Source organism: Podarcis liolepis (genome assembly GCF_965112155.1).
Source record: "Podarcis liolepis genome assembly, chromosome: 10".
Classification (NCBI taxonomy): Eukaryota; Metazoa; Chordata; class Lepidosauria; order Squamata; family Lacertidae; genus Podarcis; species Podarcis liolepis.
In genome coordinates, this window is record NC_139562.1 from 39,285,794 (window position 1) to 39,307,298 (window position 21,505).

The window sequence follows — 21,505 nt, forward strand, 5'->3', positions numbered from 1 at the left end:
ATGATGGAAGGTGTAGACCAGTGATGGCCAAACATGGCCCTCCAGCTGTTTTGGGACTACAATTCCCATCATCCCTGACCACTGGTCCTGTTAGCTAGGGATGATGGAAGTTGTAGTCCCAAAATAGCTGGAGGGCCAAGTTTGGCCAACAACCTCTGGAGGGCACCAGGGTTGCAAACGTTTGCTTTAGGTGATCAGGGATATGGAGAATGCCATTCAAAGAAGATATAGAATGTTGGGGGAGCTGATTAAATAACCACTTCCCTTTCAGATCCTGAATTCACATGGGAAATGTAGCAGCATCAGGCTTTCTTTGGCAAAATTTAGACGAAGGTCCTTGCACACACAACAGTGTACTTTAAAATGTATGGATTTGTGGCTTAATTTCCAAACATCTCCAAACTGTTAATGAAAAATGAATCTTGAGTCTTTGAGAGGAAATAAAATCTTGAAAGTGTAAGATATAGATGGACATGAAAAGAGTTGCTTTCCCATATAAAAAATACCCATATAAATTATGGGTAAGGTGGCATCTTCTTGTCCTGCAGACCCAGAGCAGTAGCTATTCCTGATCAGAGTCCCTACAGCCAATATTATAGCCAGGCATGTCTCTGGAGTGTTGATTGGTTGCCTGGACAAGGATACACCTGATCCTGAAAGGATACACGACGGTCTGCTTTGAGGAATCAAGATGGAGATTATACTGCAGGGCCTTGTTTACAAGCCCTTTCCATCAGTAATTTGTCCACATGCCTCACTCATTAATTATATGTACTTCTTTCTATGCCAAGTCCACCAAACTACAATGTTCTACATATTTCCTCGACATCGCTGAGCTACACTGACTCCTAAAGTGATTTTGATTTTCAGGCCTTGATATTGGAGATAGCTTATTGCATCCACCTATTAGTTTGTGCAGTTTTTGTTCCAGCCTTTGCAACTCTGCTTGATGGTTATACGCAAACACCACCATAACAGATATTTATGCAAATTGTTCTGCACTCCTTTCTAAAATACCTTTCTGTATTCTCAATATTTCTCAACATCTTCTTGGTTTGACAGGTGCCTATCTTGTGCCATATTTAATTTTGCTGCTGGTCATCGGGATACCGCTTTTCTTCTTGGAGCTTTCAGTGGGTCAGAGAATTCGGCGTGGAAGCATTGGAGTATGGAATTATATCAGCCCCAAGCTTGGTGGAATTGGATTTGCAAGCTGTGTAGTAAGTACTGCTTGCGTAGTAAGTAATGTGACCTATTTCCCAAGCCTTAGTGCATACCGTGAGTTTTCCAAATACCCTTTCATTTTAAAAAGGAGCTAATATGCTGAAGGATTAGCTTTGTGATTTGCAGAGTACCTAAGATTTATATATTAAAACTAAGGAAGGGATCTGTCTCAGTGCCCACATAACTATGAAGCTAATTAGCTGGCATGCCACTTGTTTAGACTACAGAAGCCTCCCCGAATTTGTGCCCTTCAGATGTTTTAGGCTATAACTCTCATAATTCTTGGACATTGTCAAAGCTGCATGTGGTTGATGGGAACGGTAGTCCAAAACAAATGGAAGCAGCAGGTTGGGGAAGGCTGGGATAAGCAGGTAAGGTGCTAAAGAATTTATCTATTTATATACCGCTTACATGCCCAAATGGTTTCTAAAGTGGTTTACAAGTATAACACCAATTATAAATTCCATACATAACTAAAATACACAGTAAAACAAGCCAGTTAAAACAGTTTTAAAAATACTAAAACAATTAGATCAGGAAGCTCAAGTTCAGAGGAAGGCTTGCCTAAACAGGTGTGTTTTCAGGAGCTGGTGGAATGCCAATGCTGATGGCACCTCTCAGCAAGAAGGGAATATAACTTTAAAACAGAGGAAATGCACATAAAATGTTTGGAATCTGCAGATGCCGTCTATCTTTGAAAGTGTGTTACCTGGTCATTGAAAATCTCTTTTAGCTCCTTGGTTTGTGCTGAGGCAAAAAGCCAGTGGCAGAGTGGAAACAAAGGCAGAGTAACAACTGTAATTTTACTTCTGTATCATAGGCTAGTATGTATACATTTCCATGTACCCCTTCCTGTCCTCTATCTAGGCAAGCAAGGATATCCAGCTAGGAAGGAGGGGGGCACTTAGGATTTGAAGCAGGACCAGTGAAGTTTGTTGTTGGGGAGAGTTTGTTTAGTCAAGAGGAGAATTCTGACTGCCAGGCAGAGTGGTTTGGGGGCTACATTTAGCTCCTGAGCCTGAGGCTTCCCACCCTTGTGGTACACTGTAAGCTCATGACTTAGGCCTGGCCCTGCGACAAGATGTGATGAAGTGACTTGCTTCAGGCAGCACCACAGCAGGAATGTGTGTTTAAATCAGTCACCCCCAAACTCAGCCCTCCAGATGTTTCGGGCCTACAACTCCCACCATCCCTAACTAACAGGACCAGTGGTCAGGGATGATGGGAATTGTAGTCCCAAAACAGATGGAGGGCTGAGTTTGGGGATGCCTGGTATAAATGATGCATCAAGACTTCAACATGTTTTTTCTGAAGTTGGTGTTTGTTTCTGCATCAGATAATAGAACTTGGCAATTAGAGAGCCATGTTAAAAATGTTATTTTCTATGCCAATACTAGGAAAATTGCTTCTGAAAATATTTTACTTTTCCCACAGGTATGCTTTTTTGTGGCCCTATACTACAATGTCATCATTGGATGGAGTTTGTTTTACTTTTCTCAGTCCTTTCAGCACCCGTTGCCATGGGACCAATGTCCTTTGGTGAAAAATTCTTCACATGCTTGTAAGCATCTCGTGTATTAACCTTCCTTCCTTCCTTCCTTCCTTCCTTCCTTCCTTCCTTCCTTCCTTCCTGCCTGCCTGCCTTCCTGCCTTCCTGCCTTCCTGCCTTCCTGCCTTCCTGCCTTCCTGCCTTCCCCTCCCTTCTACCCTCTGTTAGAAAACATTTTATAAGTTTTAAAAATGCTACAGAGTACAAAAACCAAGCAAACTAAAGAGGAAATCACTGAAAGCAAATATTTCCGTCCAAAACCCAGTGAATTGTTTGCTGACTCTCTAGCATTTAGATTAAGAATATTTGAGCACCGCAGCACTTATGTTTTGTATAACCATGCTGAACTGGAATGTTTCATATTGTTAAATTAAGTTATTGATCCTTCCCCAAAATACTGCTTTCCCAGTATGATTCTTAGCAATAACACTTGATAGGTAGCATAAACAATGTTCTAATTTAGAAAGGGGGAAAAATCCATAATATTTCCAGAGGTTTTTTTAGTTGGTGGTCTAACTCTTTTATTTTGACATATAGACACTTTAATTGATTTCCTTGTGCATTTAGTTGCTCCTTGATTCAATTTCCCCTTATTGGGAGTTTTAAAACTCATAGTACTGGAAAGGAAACATTTCCATTTGTTTAGTTTGGCAGAGATACTTATGGTAGATTTTGTATGTTATTGTAACAGAGTATTGTACATATATATATAGAGAGAGAGAGAGAGAGAGAGAATCTGGCATGCCAGAAAAGCAAAATCAAAGAATTATGATATGGTAGAGTTTGTCTTAAAGATGACACTTTCTGAACATCCACAATGGTCTCTTTTGACTTGGTCTGACACCAGCATCTTCACTGCCCATACCTGGGAACCACCTTCAAATGCCACTTTGAACTAAATCCAGGGAATGTTATCACACATTTATGAATGTTGTAAGAACATGACAGCTTTGATCTGAGAAAAGTACTGTGAATCTCGAAGGTGACAGTCCCAGATCTTGCCTCTGGCAGGTCACATCAACCAGTTACGTTGACAGGAATCAAATGACGTGGAAAGATTTAAATTTTTCTTAGTATTATACAGTCATACTTTTGTTCTCGAACGGAATCCATTCCAGAAGTCTATTTGACTTCCAAAAACATTTGAAAACCAAGGCACGGCTTCCGATTGGCTGCAGGAGCTTCCTGCACTCAATCGGAAGCCACAGAAGCCGAGTTGGGCGTTCGGCTTCCAAAAAACATTCGCAAACTAGAACACTCACTTCCGGGTTTGCGGCACTCGGGAGCCAAAACATTCGAGTCACAAGGCATTCGAGAACCAAGGTACGACTGTACTTGTGATTATGTTTTTCATATTTTAAACATTATTAAAATTGTTTTAAATATGGAAGATGCTATGGATTTTGAATTGTGGCTAAAAGGGAGGATTCAACGAGTGAATTCCATTAGTGGAAGCCCTGTGCAAGAGCTTCTGCTTTTGCAATGGGGCTTCCACTGCACCCCAAAAATCGGCTCAGGGGGCAGGAGAACCCCAAAACATAACGTAAGGGGGAAAGAGGAGGATCATTCCATCTGACAAGCCAAAACACTTGCCCTGACGGAATGATCACCTTATTGTGACATTGAATTCCAGCCAATGATTTTATTAAGTAAGTAAATAAATAAAAATATGGATCTGACTCAGAAATACAGTACATGTTTTGCAAAACATGATTTTAACCCAGGAGTCACTTGGATCCCACTGATCAGGGGATGACCCAAATGCCACATGTCTCGGTTACATAGGCCTGCATCATTGGTTTACAGAATGATGAGCCTGAGATACCTGCCAGTCTCAGCTACATTATCCCAGCATATAGGCTGGGATTTTGATCTCAGGCTTCCTGTTAAGAGCTATAACATTCAAGCATCTCTTCTTGGCTCTTGGTCATCTGCTGCATCAACATTTATTGCTCACTCTAATGGTTTGTTTGTTTTTAAGGTTTTAGTCTCTACATAAATCCACTATGATTGTAAGCCCATGCAGGAACATAACAGGAATTTCCAAGCTGGAGTCAAAGTCCTTAAAAGTTCAAAATTCTGAAAGCAGAAACAGATGAATTGATTAACTTTTTATTTAAAGTTTCTCCAGGGTCAGGGTTAAAAGATACATTCTAAATTTACTTGGCTAATTTTAATAGTAGCATTTGTATTGTTTTTGCCCGAAACAGAAAGGTGCAGGTTCTGAAACGTTTTTGTGTAATGTGCTACACATTTGCTGTTGCTCTATCAACATTTACACTAAACACATAAATAAGGGTAATTGAATGTCACACTAATTATTTCCTTATTCTATTTATTCAATTTTCCTAAACATTAAGCAAAAAAATAAAATACCCCCCCCCCGCAGAAAAACAAAAACCAAGAGGACAATTGAAATACCTGTGAATAATCAGACTATATTATGTCTACTTTTATATCTACAGGAATTAGGCAATAACTCATGGCCATAATGAAATAATTCCATTCTGGCATATCATGAAGCATAATAGAATGCAATCTATCTCTAGGCTTTAATTATCTCCTGGTGACCACATGCCTTGATCTCCAAATAATAAGAGAAACAAATCTTAATTGCATTTCTAATAATATTTTTTCCTTTGCCTGAAGCAAGTATACCAGCAACCTTGAAAGTTGCTTTGACAGTTTGTTGCACAAATTTTCGTTATGAGATACATGATACTTGCTAGCTTGGTGTTACGTCTCAGTACTCAAATGTTCCCAGCGCAAACAGAGATTATGGTTACTGTAAAGTAACAGACTTTCCTCCTCTAAATAACTTGACATTAAATACATAGTTTCAGGAAAGAGGTTTTTAAAATTGGCTGCACTCTGCCCTTTGCTTAATTCAGTGGCAAAGCTCACATTTATGTGATCATAGCAGGATCACAGCCCTTGGCTAAGTTCCTTATTCCAGGGGATCTCAACTGAGGTCTCGCTGAATGGGAATTCCCTGCAGGAACAGAGTTCAAGAATATAGTACTAAAAGAATAAATACATTTTAAGAACCATTTACATTTATATAAACACTGTATCAAGTTTCCAATGTACAGGATTCTCATATTCTTGACAAAAGTTGCATTGTGGAATTTTTAAGTCTGCAGTACCCATGCACAGTTGCTTGGGACACAGTCTCATTGAACCCAATTGAACTTATTCCTAAATAAACTATATCTTCACTGATATAGTTCTTGTTCTAGTTCATGCATCATTTGTAAAGCACTATATATATGGATGACACTACATTGCTGTTGCTAATAGTTGTAGTGGTGGTGTAATTGAAAGGAAGTCCGATGGAGTGTACATGTCTTGCTGTTCAACAAGTAAATGAATGTAGAAACTCTTCTCAAGGTCTTGTTTTAGTAGCAAAATTTTTTTAAAAACACTTATTAGAGAATTACAGTAATACCTGTTTGTCATGATCACAGTCCCATAGTAGGAAGACATTGCTTTGGAGAACAGGGCTCTTGGATTGATTGATTGATGGATGCATTGATTGCATTTCAATCTTGCCCTTCCCCTCTAAACTAAGGGTGGAAAACAGCAGAATAGCAAAGTAATGCAATTTCCCCCAAAAACCCTTCTAAAAATTAAATTATTTAAAAACATTAAGAACTTCTAGAGCTATTTAAAAAGTTCTGCAGAAGAGGGAATTATAGCAGCTGCAGCTTTCCTCATTACTACATTACAAATTGTATGTGCTAATCCCATTTTTTTTATAGATCCCTTAAAAGTACTAATTCCAGATATGAGGCAGGGCCCAGTCAAACCATCCTCTGGTGGGCTCCCTTCCTCTGTCAATGGGCCCTCACACGTTTGTCTGCACAACACTGAGCAGTTGACTGATGACACCTTTTTCATTCCCCCCATGCTTCAGAATAATGCCTTGTCTGGTTCACCATGGAAACTTACAAGTGTCTAGATCCTTTTAATCAACACTGCTTAGGTTTGGATCAAGAAAAAATAGATAAAGGGGAGGTGGCAGAGCAGGCATTGGGGGTGGGCCCTGGCAACTCCCCTCAAAACTCTAGGTGCTGATATTGGTCCTGGGCACCAGTGATCTCTTCTCCTGTGTGCCTTGTCAGTTCACAATATGGACATATTCCATGAAGGCTAGAGATTAAAAACAAACACAACTCCCACCTGTCCAAAATAGATTACCTGCAGATGTGGTGCTGTACTGATTCAAAAGAATGGAAAAATCCAAAGCACTTGACCTGCATTTTCCAATGTGTGTGTCTGGATAAGCCACAAGTGGCAGTACCATGATAACAAACTATAGGAATTAGAATGCTTTGTAGAACTGTCTACATGTTGCTTTCTATTTAGGATCCAATTAATATTTTAGATTGCCTTTTCCTTTTCTGATCAGTTGTGGAGCCAGAGTGTGAAAAAAGCTCTGCAACAACATATTACTGGTACAGAGAAGCACTCAATATTTCCAGCTCTATCTCAGAGAGTGGAGGTCTAAACTGGAAAATGACGATCTGCTTGCTGGCTGCTTGGGTCATGGTGTGCCTAGCAATGATTAAAGGGATCCAGTCTTCAGGCAAAGTGAGTAGTTCCCTTTTTGTTTTCTTTAAAACTGATTTAAGTCTTCTTCACATTTGCCACCTGAATTCTTCACCACCACACCCCTTTGTCTATCCTCCCATAAAGTTTGCATGGAAAGGCTGGCAGCTATGACTCACCATGCTTTTCTGTAATCTCTCCAGTGGAGAAATGTTGGTACATCAACATTAAGATCGTAGTCTATTAAATACAGAAACCATACTTGGATAAAAAAAGAGGGAGTGTTGTGGTATGAGAATCTTTGTTTTGTTTTCATTTGCCATAGATAATTCTTATAATTGCATCTTGGTGTGTAATTAAAAAAGAAAAAGGAAGAAAACACAACAAAGAAATGGGATTTGTAGTTGGCTTTCTCAGGATGGAGTTCTGTTTCTGGATCTGGACTGCGTCCATGAAGCAAATTGCCAGGCCAAGTGTCAAAGATTAAGTGTTCAGGATGTCAATGCCCAAAGGAGACACCTAAAAGGAAGACAGGGAACCACATGCTAGACTGTGATTCTTCATGTGGTCTGCAAGTGGAGAAATGGACATTAAAAAGCATTTGATCACACCAATTGTGTATGGGAGGCTTGTGAAAAATGAGAGCCCAGAGCAGCAGAGGCATTGGATGAGGCAATGGATAGAGGCCTGGTTTTCAGAGGCATGGTTGCTGTGGAAGAAAAGCAGAAGCAGTGGAGATGTGAGTTTAGCACTGGAGCCAGAGCTAACCACATAGGGCACAAAGGGAAGCAGAGGGTCAAGATGAGTAGAAGCTCCAGCAGCATTTGCACACAGAAATGTCCAGCCCTACTGCACATTTCTCATTGCACATTCCATGCAACCATAATATTCTGGGGATCAGTGTAAGAATGATAAAATTGATCTGAAGATAATTTCATACAGAGTGAGCCTCCACAGTCTATGCACCTACTTTTCCTCTGCCATTTGCCAGTTTCTAAATTGCTAATACACATGCCTGATGTTTGATCCATCTATGACTGTTTTGGAACATGTGACAGTTTACTTAAAGGATTGGCTTTTTTTTGTTTGTTTCTATTGCAATAGGAGATGCAGGGGGAGGGGTGCTCTTTATGGAATGTGCAGATACTATCCTTTCTTTGATGTACTTTTGCTGTGACATGTCCCAGATTGAAGATAGGAGTTTGCCAGGGAAGTCATACATACCCTGCCCTGATTCTTTTTTCTGCAAGTGGTCCTGACTCACCAGTCAAATGAGTGATGTCTTCACAGAATGAGTTGGGTGAAAATACTCACATGGGAACTCTTGTCATGGCCACCTTCCCTTAGGGCTAGAGGACTGAGTCATGCCAGAATGTGGTATAATAAAACTAGTGGCAAATAAAAGCAGATTATTGTTATTATTATTATTCACAGGGTGCTTCAGATAAGCACAATTCACTGGGAAATTCTCTTTCACAAGCTTCATTTTTAGTGGATCTTACACATTATGAGTCCCTCACAGATTATTCCATTAGATCCAAGACTCGTGACTGTACAATGCAATCTAACTTTCATGGGACTAAATCCCCATGTAGGGATGTATACTATTGCACATCCCTACAAATTCAGCTTTTCAATTTCATCTTCCCAGATTATTAGTTTATATAACAGATTGTGGTGGAACAGTTGCTAAACTCTTATTTCAGCAGCAATATAACTTCTGGTACAGAAATGGTTTCCTATTATGACTGTTATTATTTTATTTTCTTAACTAAAATATAGCCAGTACAAAATTGTTGTTGTTGTTTTATGATGATGATGATAAGACTCAAAAGGCAGACTTTTAAAATATCTTTTTTACCAGGTGGTGTTTATAATATCAAGTTTCTTCCTTCTTCTCCTTACAATTATCAGCATCCTTAACAAGCTACCATTCCCAGGATTCTTAGGGGGAACCCATTACTGTTAAAATGTTATAATAGTGTTTTAAATGTATGGTGAGGATGTGGCCTTAGATTAAACCCAGAGGCTCCTGTGTGCCACCCTTTGGATGTGTATTGCTTTCCCATCTCAGCAACAATTTCCTTTCCCTTCCTTGTATTAACTGTCACTACAATTTACATGTTCACTGAAGTAAACCATAGTAAAATGCAAACATTGTTCCCTCATAACTACAATGTCCCACTTTGAACCATGATTCCAACCCCTCAGGGAGTGATGGTTTATTTTAGCCCTGGTTGTTATCCATCTAGCATGAAACAACTCTAGAAAGGGAGGAATGGGAAGGAAAAGGGGTCAAGAGGCACATTCCTGGGGTTCACTCCCAATGTGCAAATTGTGCTTTACATGTATGTTGATGTGCTGAATACAACGCAAGGATCCTCCTTTTCCTGTTGAGTATTTGAATAAAGTTGGAGCCTTGGTCAGAAAACAAGGAGTTGTTGCAAATAATGCATTGGTCAAATACATGGCCAAATCACTAAAACAATTCATATCCTTTCACGTTGAAGTCCCTTTCTTAATAGCACCGCAAGTAGCACGGTATACTTCAAAGTGTTTCAAAATATTTCTTACTTCACATGATTTGTTTCTTCTGATAAACAAGAGCAATGGATTCACAAACTATAATTCTGCAGTTCTTCAGATCTCTGAAGCAAGCACACAATGCCATGACGGGCTTTGGGAATGTCAGATGACCTTAGGTTTCTGAATGCCCTGTGAATGTGGTTAGACTGTGGACAAGGGCCATTAATGGGTTTTATTTTAACATTTCTTTCGTATTTTTCAGATAATGTACTTTAGCTCCCTTTTCCCTTATGTGGTACTTATATGCTTTCTAATCAGAGGGCTGCTCTTAAATGGATCACTGGATGGCATTCGTCACATGTTTACACCTAAGGTATGTACTTGGTTTCTGCCTATTATGTTTGATTGCTTTTGACATTCGTTTCATGCCTGAATAGTTTGCATGAACTCTTGTTTCAAGATCAGATTATATTGCAGTTAGGTGGAAGAAGTCAACTGAGTTGGTGTGTATCTGCTGTACAACATAAGCTCCATTAACAAAAAATTAAATAAAAATCTCATCCTTTTTACACTATTCAAACCAAGGCTGTGTACACACTACTATTTACTCTGCATCAAATACACTCCCATCACTGGTTTGGGAAGCAGTGTACATGTGATGTTAGCCACAATCTATATCTATCCTGTTATATTGTCCTTTTTTAAAAAAAATGTGGTACTGCATTTTGATGCATTCCCCACTTAAGAGTTTAGATCTGAATTGAGAAAAGGAACGACCAAGTTGTGCTTTAAGCTGGTAATGTCTACACTGCCAAAGTCTCAGCCCACAGGGAGTGGGCAAACAAAGTCTCTACCCAGTTAGCACTGTCTGCACAGTGACTTGATTCACACTCATTCCAGTGGTGGTACAGGATCACACAACGGGAAAGCTGCTTTGTGTGTGTGTGTGTGTGTGTGTGTGTGTGTGTGTGTAGGAAACCTACTTCAGATTACAACCTCCACTTCTTCCATAAACATATCCAGTCAATCTGATTGGGATTACATAGTAGGGTAGCATGGGGTAACTAATTCAACATTCAACAGTCTTGAATATGATTCTACAGACAGTTGCATATGCCAGGCATCGTCATTCACCTCTGGTACAAAGTGCTTCTTGTGCTAGGGCTGGACAAAGATTCTAAGAGGGGCATATCAAAAGTAACCCACAGCATGACCCATAAAACACAAAGCCTCTGCCTCCATGCAGTACCCTCTTGGAAAATTCCCACCCAACAATTCTTCCTTTTCTCAGCGTCCATCTCATAATTTCACTCTCCACAATGGCTGCCCCACCTCATCTTGGCCAATAAGGATGTAATCTTTTATTTATTATATTTCAATACCCAAGAAGTTCAAGGTAGCATTCATGGATCTGCTCCCCATACCATTTTATCCTCATAACAATCCTGTGAGGTAGGCTGAAACGTAGTGACTTGGCCATGTTCACCTCGTGGCCAATGACTGACTGAACTCCCCTGATCATAGCGTGAGTGGTTTCATATTTAGTTTAGAATATGGAGGCTTCCTGCATCATTCATGAAACAGGTTTAGCGTGTCAAAATCCACTCAAACAACAATCTCATTGACTTTGCCAAAGGTCAAGTTATGCTCCCACATTACATACATTCTAGAAACATTTTCTCTTAATTTACTGTATTTATTGAAGAAATCAGGATTTTCAGTTGCACTGTTTAGAAGCCACATGTGCCTCACAACTCAGTTTCATGCTTATTCACCTACGTGCGCACACCCCTGCATATGCAAAGGCTTACATGTTTTCTGTCCTGTAACAAAGTGGGTTAATGTGAAAGCATCAGGTAGGATCATAGAACTGGAAGGGACCCCAAGGATCATCTACTCAACCCTCTGTAATGCAGGAATCTCAGCTAAAGCATCCATGGCAGATGGCCATCCAACTTCCACTTAAAAACCTCTAAGGAAGGAGAGTCCACAACCTCTCTAGGGAGACCATTCCACTTCCACAGTCCAGAAGAGGACTGCATGATAAAATGATGGCAAGACTCTAGAGCAGGGAAGCTGTAGCCCTCCAGATGTTGTTGGCCTACAGTCTTCCTCATTCCTGAGCATTGGTCATGCTGGGTGGGGCTAATATGTGCCCAACAAACTCTTGAGGGTCACAGGTTCCCCACCTGTAATCTGGGAATAAGGCCAATTGAACACAGTGGAGCTTACTTTGAGCAGACATGAATGTGGTTGCACTGGAAATCTTGTTCTGTTGGGAAGTTATAAAATCTTCTTGTGTGTTCAAATGGTTGGTTTTACTCACTATCTTCTAGTTTCTGTTGTGGAAAACTCACAAGTCCTTAGTCAAGATCATTCATACAAAGTAGCCACAAGTGTCTGTTAAAAAGACACTCCCTTCCCTGTAGACAAATACATGGTAGAAGACTGGGAGCATTACTCATGTCTTAATGATGAAAAACTAAGCCAGAGAATGATTAAAAGATTTAGGAAAAGTCACACGGGAAGTCTCAAGCCGCAGTTGGATTGAACTGAGTTCTTGCTAATCCCTCTGTAGATGGGAACCCCTGACAGTATATAAGAATTTTTTTCTTTCACATTTTCTGTGCACACCTTAAACAAGTAGTAGTTTTGTGTGGACAGGTTTACAGAGAAGTAATGGTCTTTTGGCAGACAGAGTCGATCGCAAAAACCATTGGGTAAACTGCTTCTTTGACAAAATGCTGGTTTTCCTTCTAGTTACTTATGATTACATTTAGATCCCACCTTTCCACCAAGGAGTACAAAGTAGCTCCTTCTCCCTCTCTTTATTTTACCTCTCCATTGTCTTCAAGAAGGAGAGAAAGAAAGAATGTTTCTGACATTTTGCTGCTTGCCCCCCAAAGGGTCAAGCAAACAAAAGTTTGCAAAAGAAAGAAAGAAAACAAAAAAACCCCTTAGTGAGCACTTGCAAAGTAACCTCTATCACCACCCCTTCCATTCCTCTGCCCCAGGGCCCAGAAACCTGGGCCTAACTACATGTGACATTAAAGATGTGATTAGTGGTAATAACAACAACAAGCATGGTGTATCAAGATTGCTGGGAGGGGATATTTAAGCCTATAGTGATAATGGGAGCCCCTCCCTAATTTTAATTGCATAGGAGACAGGAGGATTTCATGAGGACTCTAGATAGAGAGGGGAGGTTTAAACCATTCCTCTAAACTTCTCTCTGCATGCAGTAATTCCTCAATGCTTGGTATATATTTTTCATGCACAATATCTCTGCCAATCACAGCAGCTATGTCACATGTAGCTGGGCTTTTACCTTCCGGAAAGGTAAAAGAAGATAGACACAGTGGGCCACCTCCTTCTCATGTCCCCAGGGTGAGCTTGTAGGCCTTGGCATGGCCAGAAGGTGAAGAGACAAGAATGAAACTAATCCTCTGGCTCAGTAGCCAGCAAGGGCAGGGAAATCAGGTCCTCAGGACCTTCCTCAAATATCCACTGCTTTAAGCTGAGACATCTTCCCAGACGGGCTTCCTGGACATTTTGTAATGCCAGGTTCCTTGAAGTCATCTCAACGCAGGCTAGTCACATGAGGGGCAGATTTGGGTCTTACAAATTTCAGCAATGCTCTGTGCGAAGCCAAAATTCAGCGCCTCCCCTGCCCCTTGCCTTCTGTTTTGCTCAGTTCACTACATCATAGTTGTGGCATGCTGAGGCATCTCCTAGAACTGGTCATACTGCCCTAAACTCACCTCTCATCACATTTAAAGATAAAGGTAAAGGACCCCTGACAGTTAAGTCCAGTCGCAAATGACTCTGGGGTTGTGGCACTCATCTTGCTTTCAGGCTGAGGGAGCCGACATTTGTCCACAAACTGTTTTCCGGGTCATGTGGCCAGCATGACTAAGCTGCTTCTGGCGAACCAGAGCAGTGCACGGAAATGCCGTTTACCTTCCCGCTGGAGCGGTACCTATTTATCTACTTGCACTTTGACGTGCTTTTGAACTGCTAGGTTGGCAGGAGCTGGGACCGAGCAATGGGAGCTCACCCCGTTGCGGGGATTCGAACCGCCAACCTTCCGATTGGCAAGCCCTAGGCTCTGTAGTTTAGACCACAGCACCACCCGCGTCCCCTCATCACATTTACCTAGGACCAAATTCCACTAAACACAATTGCAGTAGACGTAGACAGGACGTCACTGTAAACACAAACATTAATCCTAATTGTGAAACTATTGGTGCATCTAGAGTTAATGTCATCTACTCTGACTGGCACCTGCTGTTCAGGGTATCAGAGATCTTGCCCAGCCCTACCCATTGATGGCAGGGATTGAATGGAGCCCCCCCCTTTCCCTCATGCAAAGCTTATGCATTCCCACTGAACTATGGCCCATCCACCAAAATTCTGCACATGTTCACTCAGAAGTAATTCTGATTTGCTTCCAAGTAAGTGTGCTTAAGAAGGTAATTGTACGTAGGATGGCACCCTCAAATCTCCATTTCTATCTATTAATTGATGGGGTTATAAGGCTTGATAGATAGGTTTCCCTGAAATCAGTGACAATTACTTAACATGCATTTAGGGCAAAATTGCTAGGGAGAGCTTTTCCAATTACATGTATAATTCCCCAAGCCTTAGTTAGATTTCTTCAAAGCAGTGGGCAGGATGACATCCCAGTTAACCTCTGGTGGAAATTCAAACAGAATGAAGTATGTATATTTAGCACCATCTAGTGAGCAAACTTTGCTATAACTGTACGGTGATGATTTGCCTCATCTGTGGCACAGTGTAGTGTTTCTATGGGGAAAGTTTCCTGTCTAAATGTTTTTAATTATACTTTATAGTACAGAAAAATCTCTTTTTAGCTGTGGAAAAGATTTAGGAGATTATTTAGAAAGTTTTGTAAAGCTGAAACATTTGCTTTTAATAGAAATCATAATGCCTAATAGAGATGTAAATAATGGAACAATGGTTTGTTTTGTTACTCTCTATTTACTATTAGAAGGCTTATCTAGAAGGAAAACCTATTAAACTCTGTAAGACTTTCTTCCAAGCAGGAGTGCATAGTACTGCATTATAGTAATACTAATGACATCTAACATATATCTAAAAATTCACCTTAATCGTTTATCTTGCTAAAAATTTGTTCAGTTGCTTTGACCTTCATAGAAGAAATCTCACATACTCACATCAACATTAGCTGTCCTAGTTTCATTATTTATTTATTGTATTTACATGTGCAATTTCTAAACCACCCTTCATCAGTTATGATCACATGGCAATTTACAGTCAGACACCAGTACAGTACATTAAAACAATAAAATTCCAATAATGCTTGGAAAACAGTTCCTGGAATGATAGTTTGCCTGTTGTTTTGGCAGCGTTGATATTTTGCACACTATTCAATTAACAACATAGAATTAATAATAATGCATTAGTGTCTAAATATTTTTTTGCTGCTTATAAACACAGCTGCACAAAACCCTTGTTGACTGACATTGATGAAAGCTGTTTTTAAAGTGTGTGTGATTAGCAAATATATTGATTTTTGATTGATGTATTTCTTGTGATACATTTTGACCAACCTGCAATGCAAAAGAATGAGACAATGTACAGAATGCAAATTCAGTTTGTGGATTGAACATTTGGGTGAAAAATTTAGGGTGCTGGGGGTTTTCTTCCTGGATTATTTGTTGCCTCTCCATTTAGGAGAAATGCTGTATTTTGTAGCTGACATGTATTGTGTCTAATTTCAAACAGCTTGAAATAATGCTGGAGCCCAAGGTCTGGAGAGAAGCTGCTACTCAGGTGTTCTTTGCCTTAGGGCTTGGATTTGGTGGAGTCATTGCCTTTTCAAGCTACAACAAGAGAGACAACAACTGCCATTTCGATGCTGTTCTGGTGTCCTTCATCAATTTTTTCACTTCTGTGCTGGCAACTTTGGTGGTGTTTGCTGTTCTGGGCTTCAAAGCAAATATCATAAATGAGAAATGCATTATCCAGTATGAATATTCATTTCCTTATCCATTTTTATAGTATATTTCACTTAGGAATTCCCACAGCAATTCTTTGGATTGATGGTGTGTATGCCTATATTCCCTTGTGTTTTGCAGAAATTCCGAGAAGATTGTCAATCTTTTGAATGTCGGCAATCTGAGCAAGGCTATTATACCTCATCATATTAATTTATCGAGCATCACAGCAGAAGATTATAATTTGGTTTATGATATAATCCAGAAGGTCAAAGAAGAAGAGTTTCCCCTTGGACTAAAACCCTGTCAGATTGAAGATGAACTTGACAAGGTGAGAGTGATACTTCCATCTTTGATGCAAAGATTACAGACTGTTTTAATAATCCTTATTGACTGCAGGACAATTTTGATATTTATAGATATTTCCCACTTCCTAATAGCTTTTCTGACTCCATTGTTCTGCTCCCTCTTTCCTCCTCCTTCTCTCTTCATTGATTTTGCCCACCTTATACAATATTTTGACTTGATTTGCCCCTGTTTGCCACCCAAGTTTAATACTTTGGCTTTCTCCTTGACAGGCTGTTCAAGGAACTGGTCTAGCTTTCATTGCCTTTACAGAAGCTATGACCCACTTTCCTGCTTCTCCTTTCTGGTCAGTGATGTTCTTCCTTATGCTGGTTAATCTGGGGCTTGGAAGCATGTTTGGAACCATTGAAGGCATTACGACACCAATAGTTGATACTTTCAAAGTGAGAAAAGAAATTCTGACTGGTGAGTTGTTACGGATTTCTTTTCCTCAGTTCTACTTCATTCTAAGAAATGTTAACAATCAAAATGACCCGCTTGGAGACATGGTGGCAGAAAATTCCATTTCTACTAACACAAAACAAGTTGCCAAAATTTTGCACCCATAATTCTTCACAAATAAAAATAAATGAGACCTAATTATATTAGGGGTTCCTATATTAAAAAGAGTGACAAGTGAGCCACATATTCTGAACTCATATATTTGACAGTGGTTTGTTCAGAAACATGGTAAAGGGTAAAGGAAACATGGATATATCATTCAAGGACATAATTTAGCACAGAAGCCTGAAATCTTTCTTTTTCAAAGCAGAGTGCTATTTTCTCCTGTTCTGATTACCATTCATCCATTCCTGAACTATTTAGCTGAAGGGTCATATTTCAATGGTAAGACAGTTGTTTTGCATAAAGTCCTGGGTTCAAACCCCAGCACCTCCAGGGAGGGCTAGGCATGCCCCTGGTCTGGAACCCTGTAGAGTCACTGCCAACCTGTGTACACAGTATTGGGCTGGATGGACCAAGGGTCTGACTTGGCAGCTAGGAGATACAGTAGTTTGTTTTGTTTCTGAATGCAGGAGCACTCCTCTTCACAATTCTGGATACCGAAACCACTGTCTCTACATTTGTTTGCTTGTTTGTTGTACTTATTTATACAGGGTGAGTCCTTTAAAAGGGGCCCAGTAGATACAGAGTACAGTGGTACCTCGGGTTAAGTACTTAATTTGTTCCAAAGGTCCGTTCTCAACCTGAAACTGTTCTTAACCTGAAGCACCACTTTAGCTAATGGGGCCTCCTGCTGCTGCCGCGCTGCCAGAGCCCGAATTCTGTACTTATCCTGAAGCAAAGTTTTTAACCTGAAGCACTATTTCTGCGTTAGCAGAGTGTGTAACCTGAAGCGTATGTAACCTGAAGCGTATGTAACCCGAGTTACCACTGTACACATGTTCCACGGGGCCTCTTTTAAAAGACTCACCCTGTAGTTACAGTATTTGTGTCTCTTCATACAACATGAAACCAAGCATAAGAGCAAGAATTAAATAGGTACCTAAAATGCTCATCCATATATATATATATATATATATATATATATATATATATATAGGCAGATCCAAATCAAACCCAACCCATGGCCAAGTTGAGCACAATCATTTTTACAGTTAGAGGAGGTACCACATTCACTTAATCATGAAATCTCCCGTGTCAGGTGTTCACTTCTAGCATTTTGAGGGGTGTGAGGGTCAGAGCGGGGAAAGGCTCAAGTCCATTCTCAGTCTCACCACACCTGGAGGTGAAGAGTACGGAAGAAATGACAGAACAATCCCCTTGTATTCCCTTACTTTACAATAGCCTCTTCCATGCAAGAAGAAAAGATACTGTATCCACTAACCCAAGAAAATCATCATCATCAGAGAAGCACTGTATCTAGAATATATCAAGAATAGGAATGGATGTTTGATATCTCTCCCCTTATCTTTATTGCAGTTGTCTGCTGTCTTCTGGCCTTTTGCATTGGCTTAATATTTGTACAGCGGTCTGGTAATTACTTTGTAACTATGTTTGATGACTATTCAGCCACATTGCCTTTGCTTATTGTCGTCATTTTGGAGAATATTGCCATGTCTTATGTTTACGGGATAGACAAGTAAGTGCACATCTTGAGTTGTTCATATAGCTAACATTGTTGGCAATTATGAGCATCACAAAACCATACATTAGCAGCAGCCCACTCGAGCTAATGATGTTCTTTTTTCTCCACTGCCTCTCCCACTCCAGATTCATGGAAGACCTAAAGGATATGCTTGGCTTTTCGCCAAATCCGTACTATTACTATACATGGAAATATATCTCCCCAATTGTTTTGTTATCTTTGCTGGTAGCTAGCATTGTCCAAATGATATTAAGTCCCCCTGGTTACAATGCATGGATTGAAGATAAGGTGAGTGATGGTTTTTAAAAAGGAACATGCACCATCAATGACTGTATGTTTTAGGCATATAGAGTGCATATATGACTACATAGATTCTTTTTGCATTGTATTTTATAAATGCACACAAAATGCACAGTGCTGCTAGATCACTGCAGCAACCTTGTAAATAACCCTACAAAAATAAACTAAATTCTGCAGACAGATTAATAGCCTGTATTTTTATAGTAGCTGTTGAGAAGGGGACATTTCTCCTCCTCTGTAGCCAGCATGGAAACATAGAACAGGACATCTTAACAGTCTGGAAAACAGACTTGTGTGAGAGAGATGGAGTGATCCATTCTTCCTCTGCTAGCTTACTGTGTTTTAATGCTTGTTGTGAAGGTAGAGACTTATCTTCGTCCGCTACTGGCATAGAAACCAAGAGGACTTGCAAAAGAATGACAGAATGATCTAGAAGGGGGCATCCACCTGCTCTATCAGCTTCCTCACTTGCCTGCATGAATCCCTTGTTGCCAATGGCGGTCAGATGAATTGTTACATACAAGGCTATATGGCACAAAAAGGGACTTTATCTAATCACCCTACAATTGCATGAAGGTTGTCTTTTAAGTGTTTTATTAATGCTCATATATGTGCATTGGTGATGTGGAGGATGTAAAAGGCCTGTATTAATGGAAGGAGCTGTGTGGCAGACTGTGGGCACATAGTTCACAACTGCACACAGTTTGCAACATAAAAAAGGAGGAGAACAGAAGATTCTTAATGCATCGATTGTATATTGGGGGGGGCAGGGGAATTTTGGAATTCCAAAAACCAGGGAGAAATTTGGATAAGGAAACACCTCTATTTCTGCACTTACAGTTTGGGGAGGAATTAATGAAACAACTTAATAAGAAAGGTTTCTGAGAGAGCAGTACAAGACTAGGCTTAAGGAAGGCAGATGTGCGAATGATCTTTCTGAATTTTTTCTTGGTCTATGCAGGCGACCGAGGAATTTCAAAACTACCCAACCTGGGGGCTGATAGTCTGTGTGTCCTTGATTGTTTTTGCAATGCTCCCTGTCCCGGTAGTCTACCTGATTCGTCGCTGCAACCTTATCGACGATAGCTCTGGCAGCTTGGCAGCGGTTTCCTACAAAAGGGGGCGTATTATAAAGGAGCCTGTGAATCTCGAGGGAGATGACACCAGCCTGATCCATGGCAAGAGTCCAAGCGAGGTGCCGTCTCCAAATTTCGGCAAAAACATATACCGGAAACAGACTGGTTCTCCAACTGTGGACACTGCCCCCAATGGCCGCTATGGTATTGGTTACATAATGGCAAACATGTCGGATATGCCAGAGTCTGACTTGTAGCTGCAATGCAGTGTTGATGCCTCTGTTCTTGGAACATTTTTTTCTCTTAAGAGAAGTGGTTGGCCTCACTTACCAGAGTGCAATCTCAGGTGCCCCATGACTCTGTGCTTAAAAACATCCTGACATGTGGTACAAACAAACAGCTTGACAATTCCCTTTGGCTTGATTTTTTCTGGTTTCCATTTGTACTGAAGGGAATGCACATAAAAATATCAGTCAGTGATGGCATAGCCTTGCCAGGATTGCCAATTTTTTAAAGAATTATTTTTGCATTTAATTTGAAAGTTTTCTATCTTTAAAGTACAGGTGTTACCTCAGTTTGTAACAATTTTTTAAGTGAATTCATATTTCTCTACTGCTGTAACTGGAATTTCCTTCTTTGTTCCTGCAAGTTAACTCCCCCAGTATTGGAAGAAAAAATTAGCTCCAAAGAGTTCGCCAATTCTGTATTGACTGCACTTATTTGTACATACGTTTTGTAGATATCCTGTACTTTTTTTAAGCACTCGTAATTCCTTAGGCTATTAGCTGAGTAAAAAAAAAGCAAAACAAACAAATTTTAAACCCTGCAGATTATTTTCTTACATGTAATAGCTGTATAGAGCAATAGTATTAGAAAACCAAGTATAATGATGCTGGAAACACAAAATTCCTCACACTCTGGGGAACTGCATATGATGTGGCTGTATTTTACATACTATATTTGGTTTTTTCAGTGTGAAAATTATGTAAGACTGAGTCGCTCCAAGACTCTTAAAAGATTGTGCAGATTCTGCATTTTTCTAAGCTGTGTGCCTAAAATAAAAATAAAAACCCTTCCTAATATTTATTGTGGTTACAAGATTATATATATTATATTTATATATAATATACTTGTAATGTACATATGTATAGTAATGTTGTATGTAACAGCTTCAAACCCTGAAGCAAGATGGCTTTAAACCTGTTGTTTTTTTTGCTTGTTTTATGCAAAAAAGAAATCCCCTCCTAAGTCAGTGATAATTAAAAATTGTATACCATTACATTTAATCTAGGAATAAAGAGTGTGGAAAGGTGTTTTCTTTGTACTTCCTGGAAATTTGGGGCTGGATTTGGGGCAGGTGGTCCCTAGCTGGCCCAGGTTGGTGGAGCTAAGTATTCCTATCTAAACATCCATAATTAAAATGTACAGCAAACAAGCCCATTAAACCAGCACATAAATTAAAACAGCAATGAAAACAATTAAAACAAGAGGTTAAAGTTTGGAGATCAGGGAACTGCTTGTCTATACAGGCGTTGTCTTCAAGAGCCGGCAGAATGCCAATACTGATAGGGCCTTTCATACTTAATACATTTACTAGGCAGTGGAGGGGATGTAGCAATGTCGCTGCAGGACAACCAGGCTGAACAAAGAAGCTGCATATTTGAAAACAGACTCAGACGAATGGAACCACCAATGTTTCTGTGTTCTTGATTGCTGGAAAAGAGGCCTGCTGAATTCTGGGCCTGTCTCCAAATAGCCAGGCTTTTGTGTAGCTGTTCAAATCCTGCTCTGATATTCAGAGGCAGAGTGAAGCTGCTTTCAGCAAAAAAGGGCCTGTGAGGGAAAG

General features: G+C 40.0%; 1 protein-coding gene across 2 annotated transcripts in view; it reads left to right on the forward strand.

Moving 5' to 3' along the window:
* SLC6A15 (solute carrier family 6 member 15) overlaps nucleotides 1-20,972 on the forward strand; it is a 39,130-nt gene extending 18,158 nt beyond the window's left edge. For both annotated transcript variants that reach the window (XM_083464254.1, XM_083464255.1), the window contains exons 3-12: nucleotides 1,063-1,220; nucleotides 2,659-2,785; nucleotides 7,185-7,366; nucleotides 10,113-10,223; nucleotides 15,620-15,861; nucleotides 15,973-16,162; nucleotides 16,410-16,602; nucleotides 18,118-18,277; nucleotides 18,409-18,571; nucleotides 19,545-20,972. In XM_083464254.1, the coding sequence (XP_083320380.1) occupies nucleotides 1,063-1,220; nucleotides 2,659-2,785; nucleotides 7,185-7,366; nucleotides 10,113-10,223; nucleotides 15,620-15,861; nucleotides 15,973-16,162; nucleotides 16,410-16,602; nucleotides 18,118-18,277; nucleotides 18,409-18,571; nucleotides 19,545-19,916 (1,898 nt within the window). In that variant the 3' untranslated portion in view covers nucleotides 19,917-20,972. The remainder of the gene's footprint in view (nucleotides 1-1,062; nucleotides 1,221-2,658; nucleotides 2,786-7,184; nucleotides 7,367-10,112; nucleotides 10,224-15,619; nucleotides 15,862-15,972; nucleotides 16,163-16,409; nucleotides 16,603-18,117; nucleotides 18,278-18,408; nucleotides 18,572-19,544) is intronic.
* The last annotated feature ends 533 nt before the right edge of the window (nucleotides 20,973-21,505 follow it).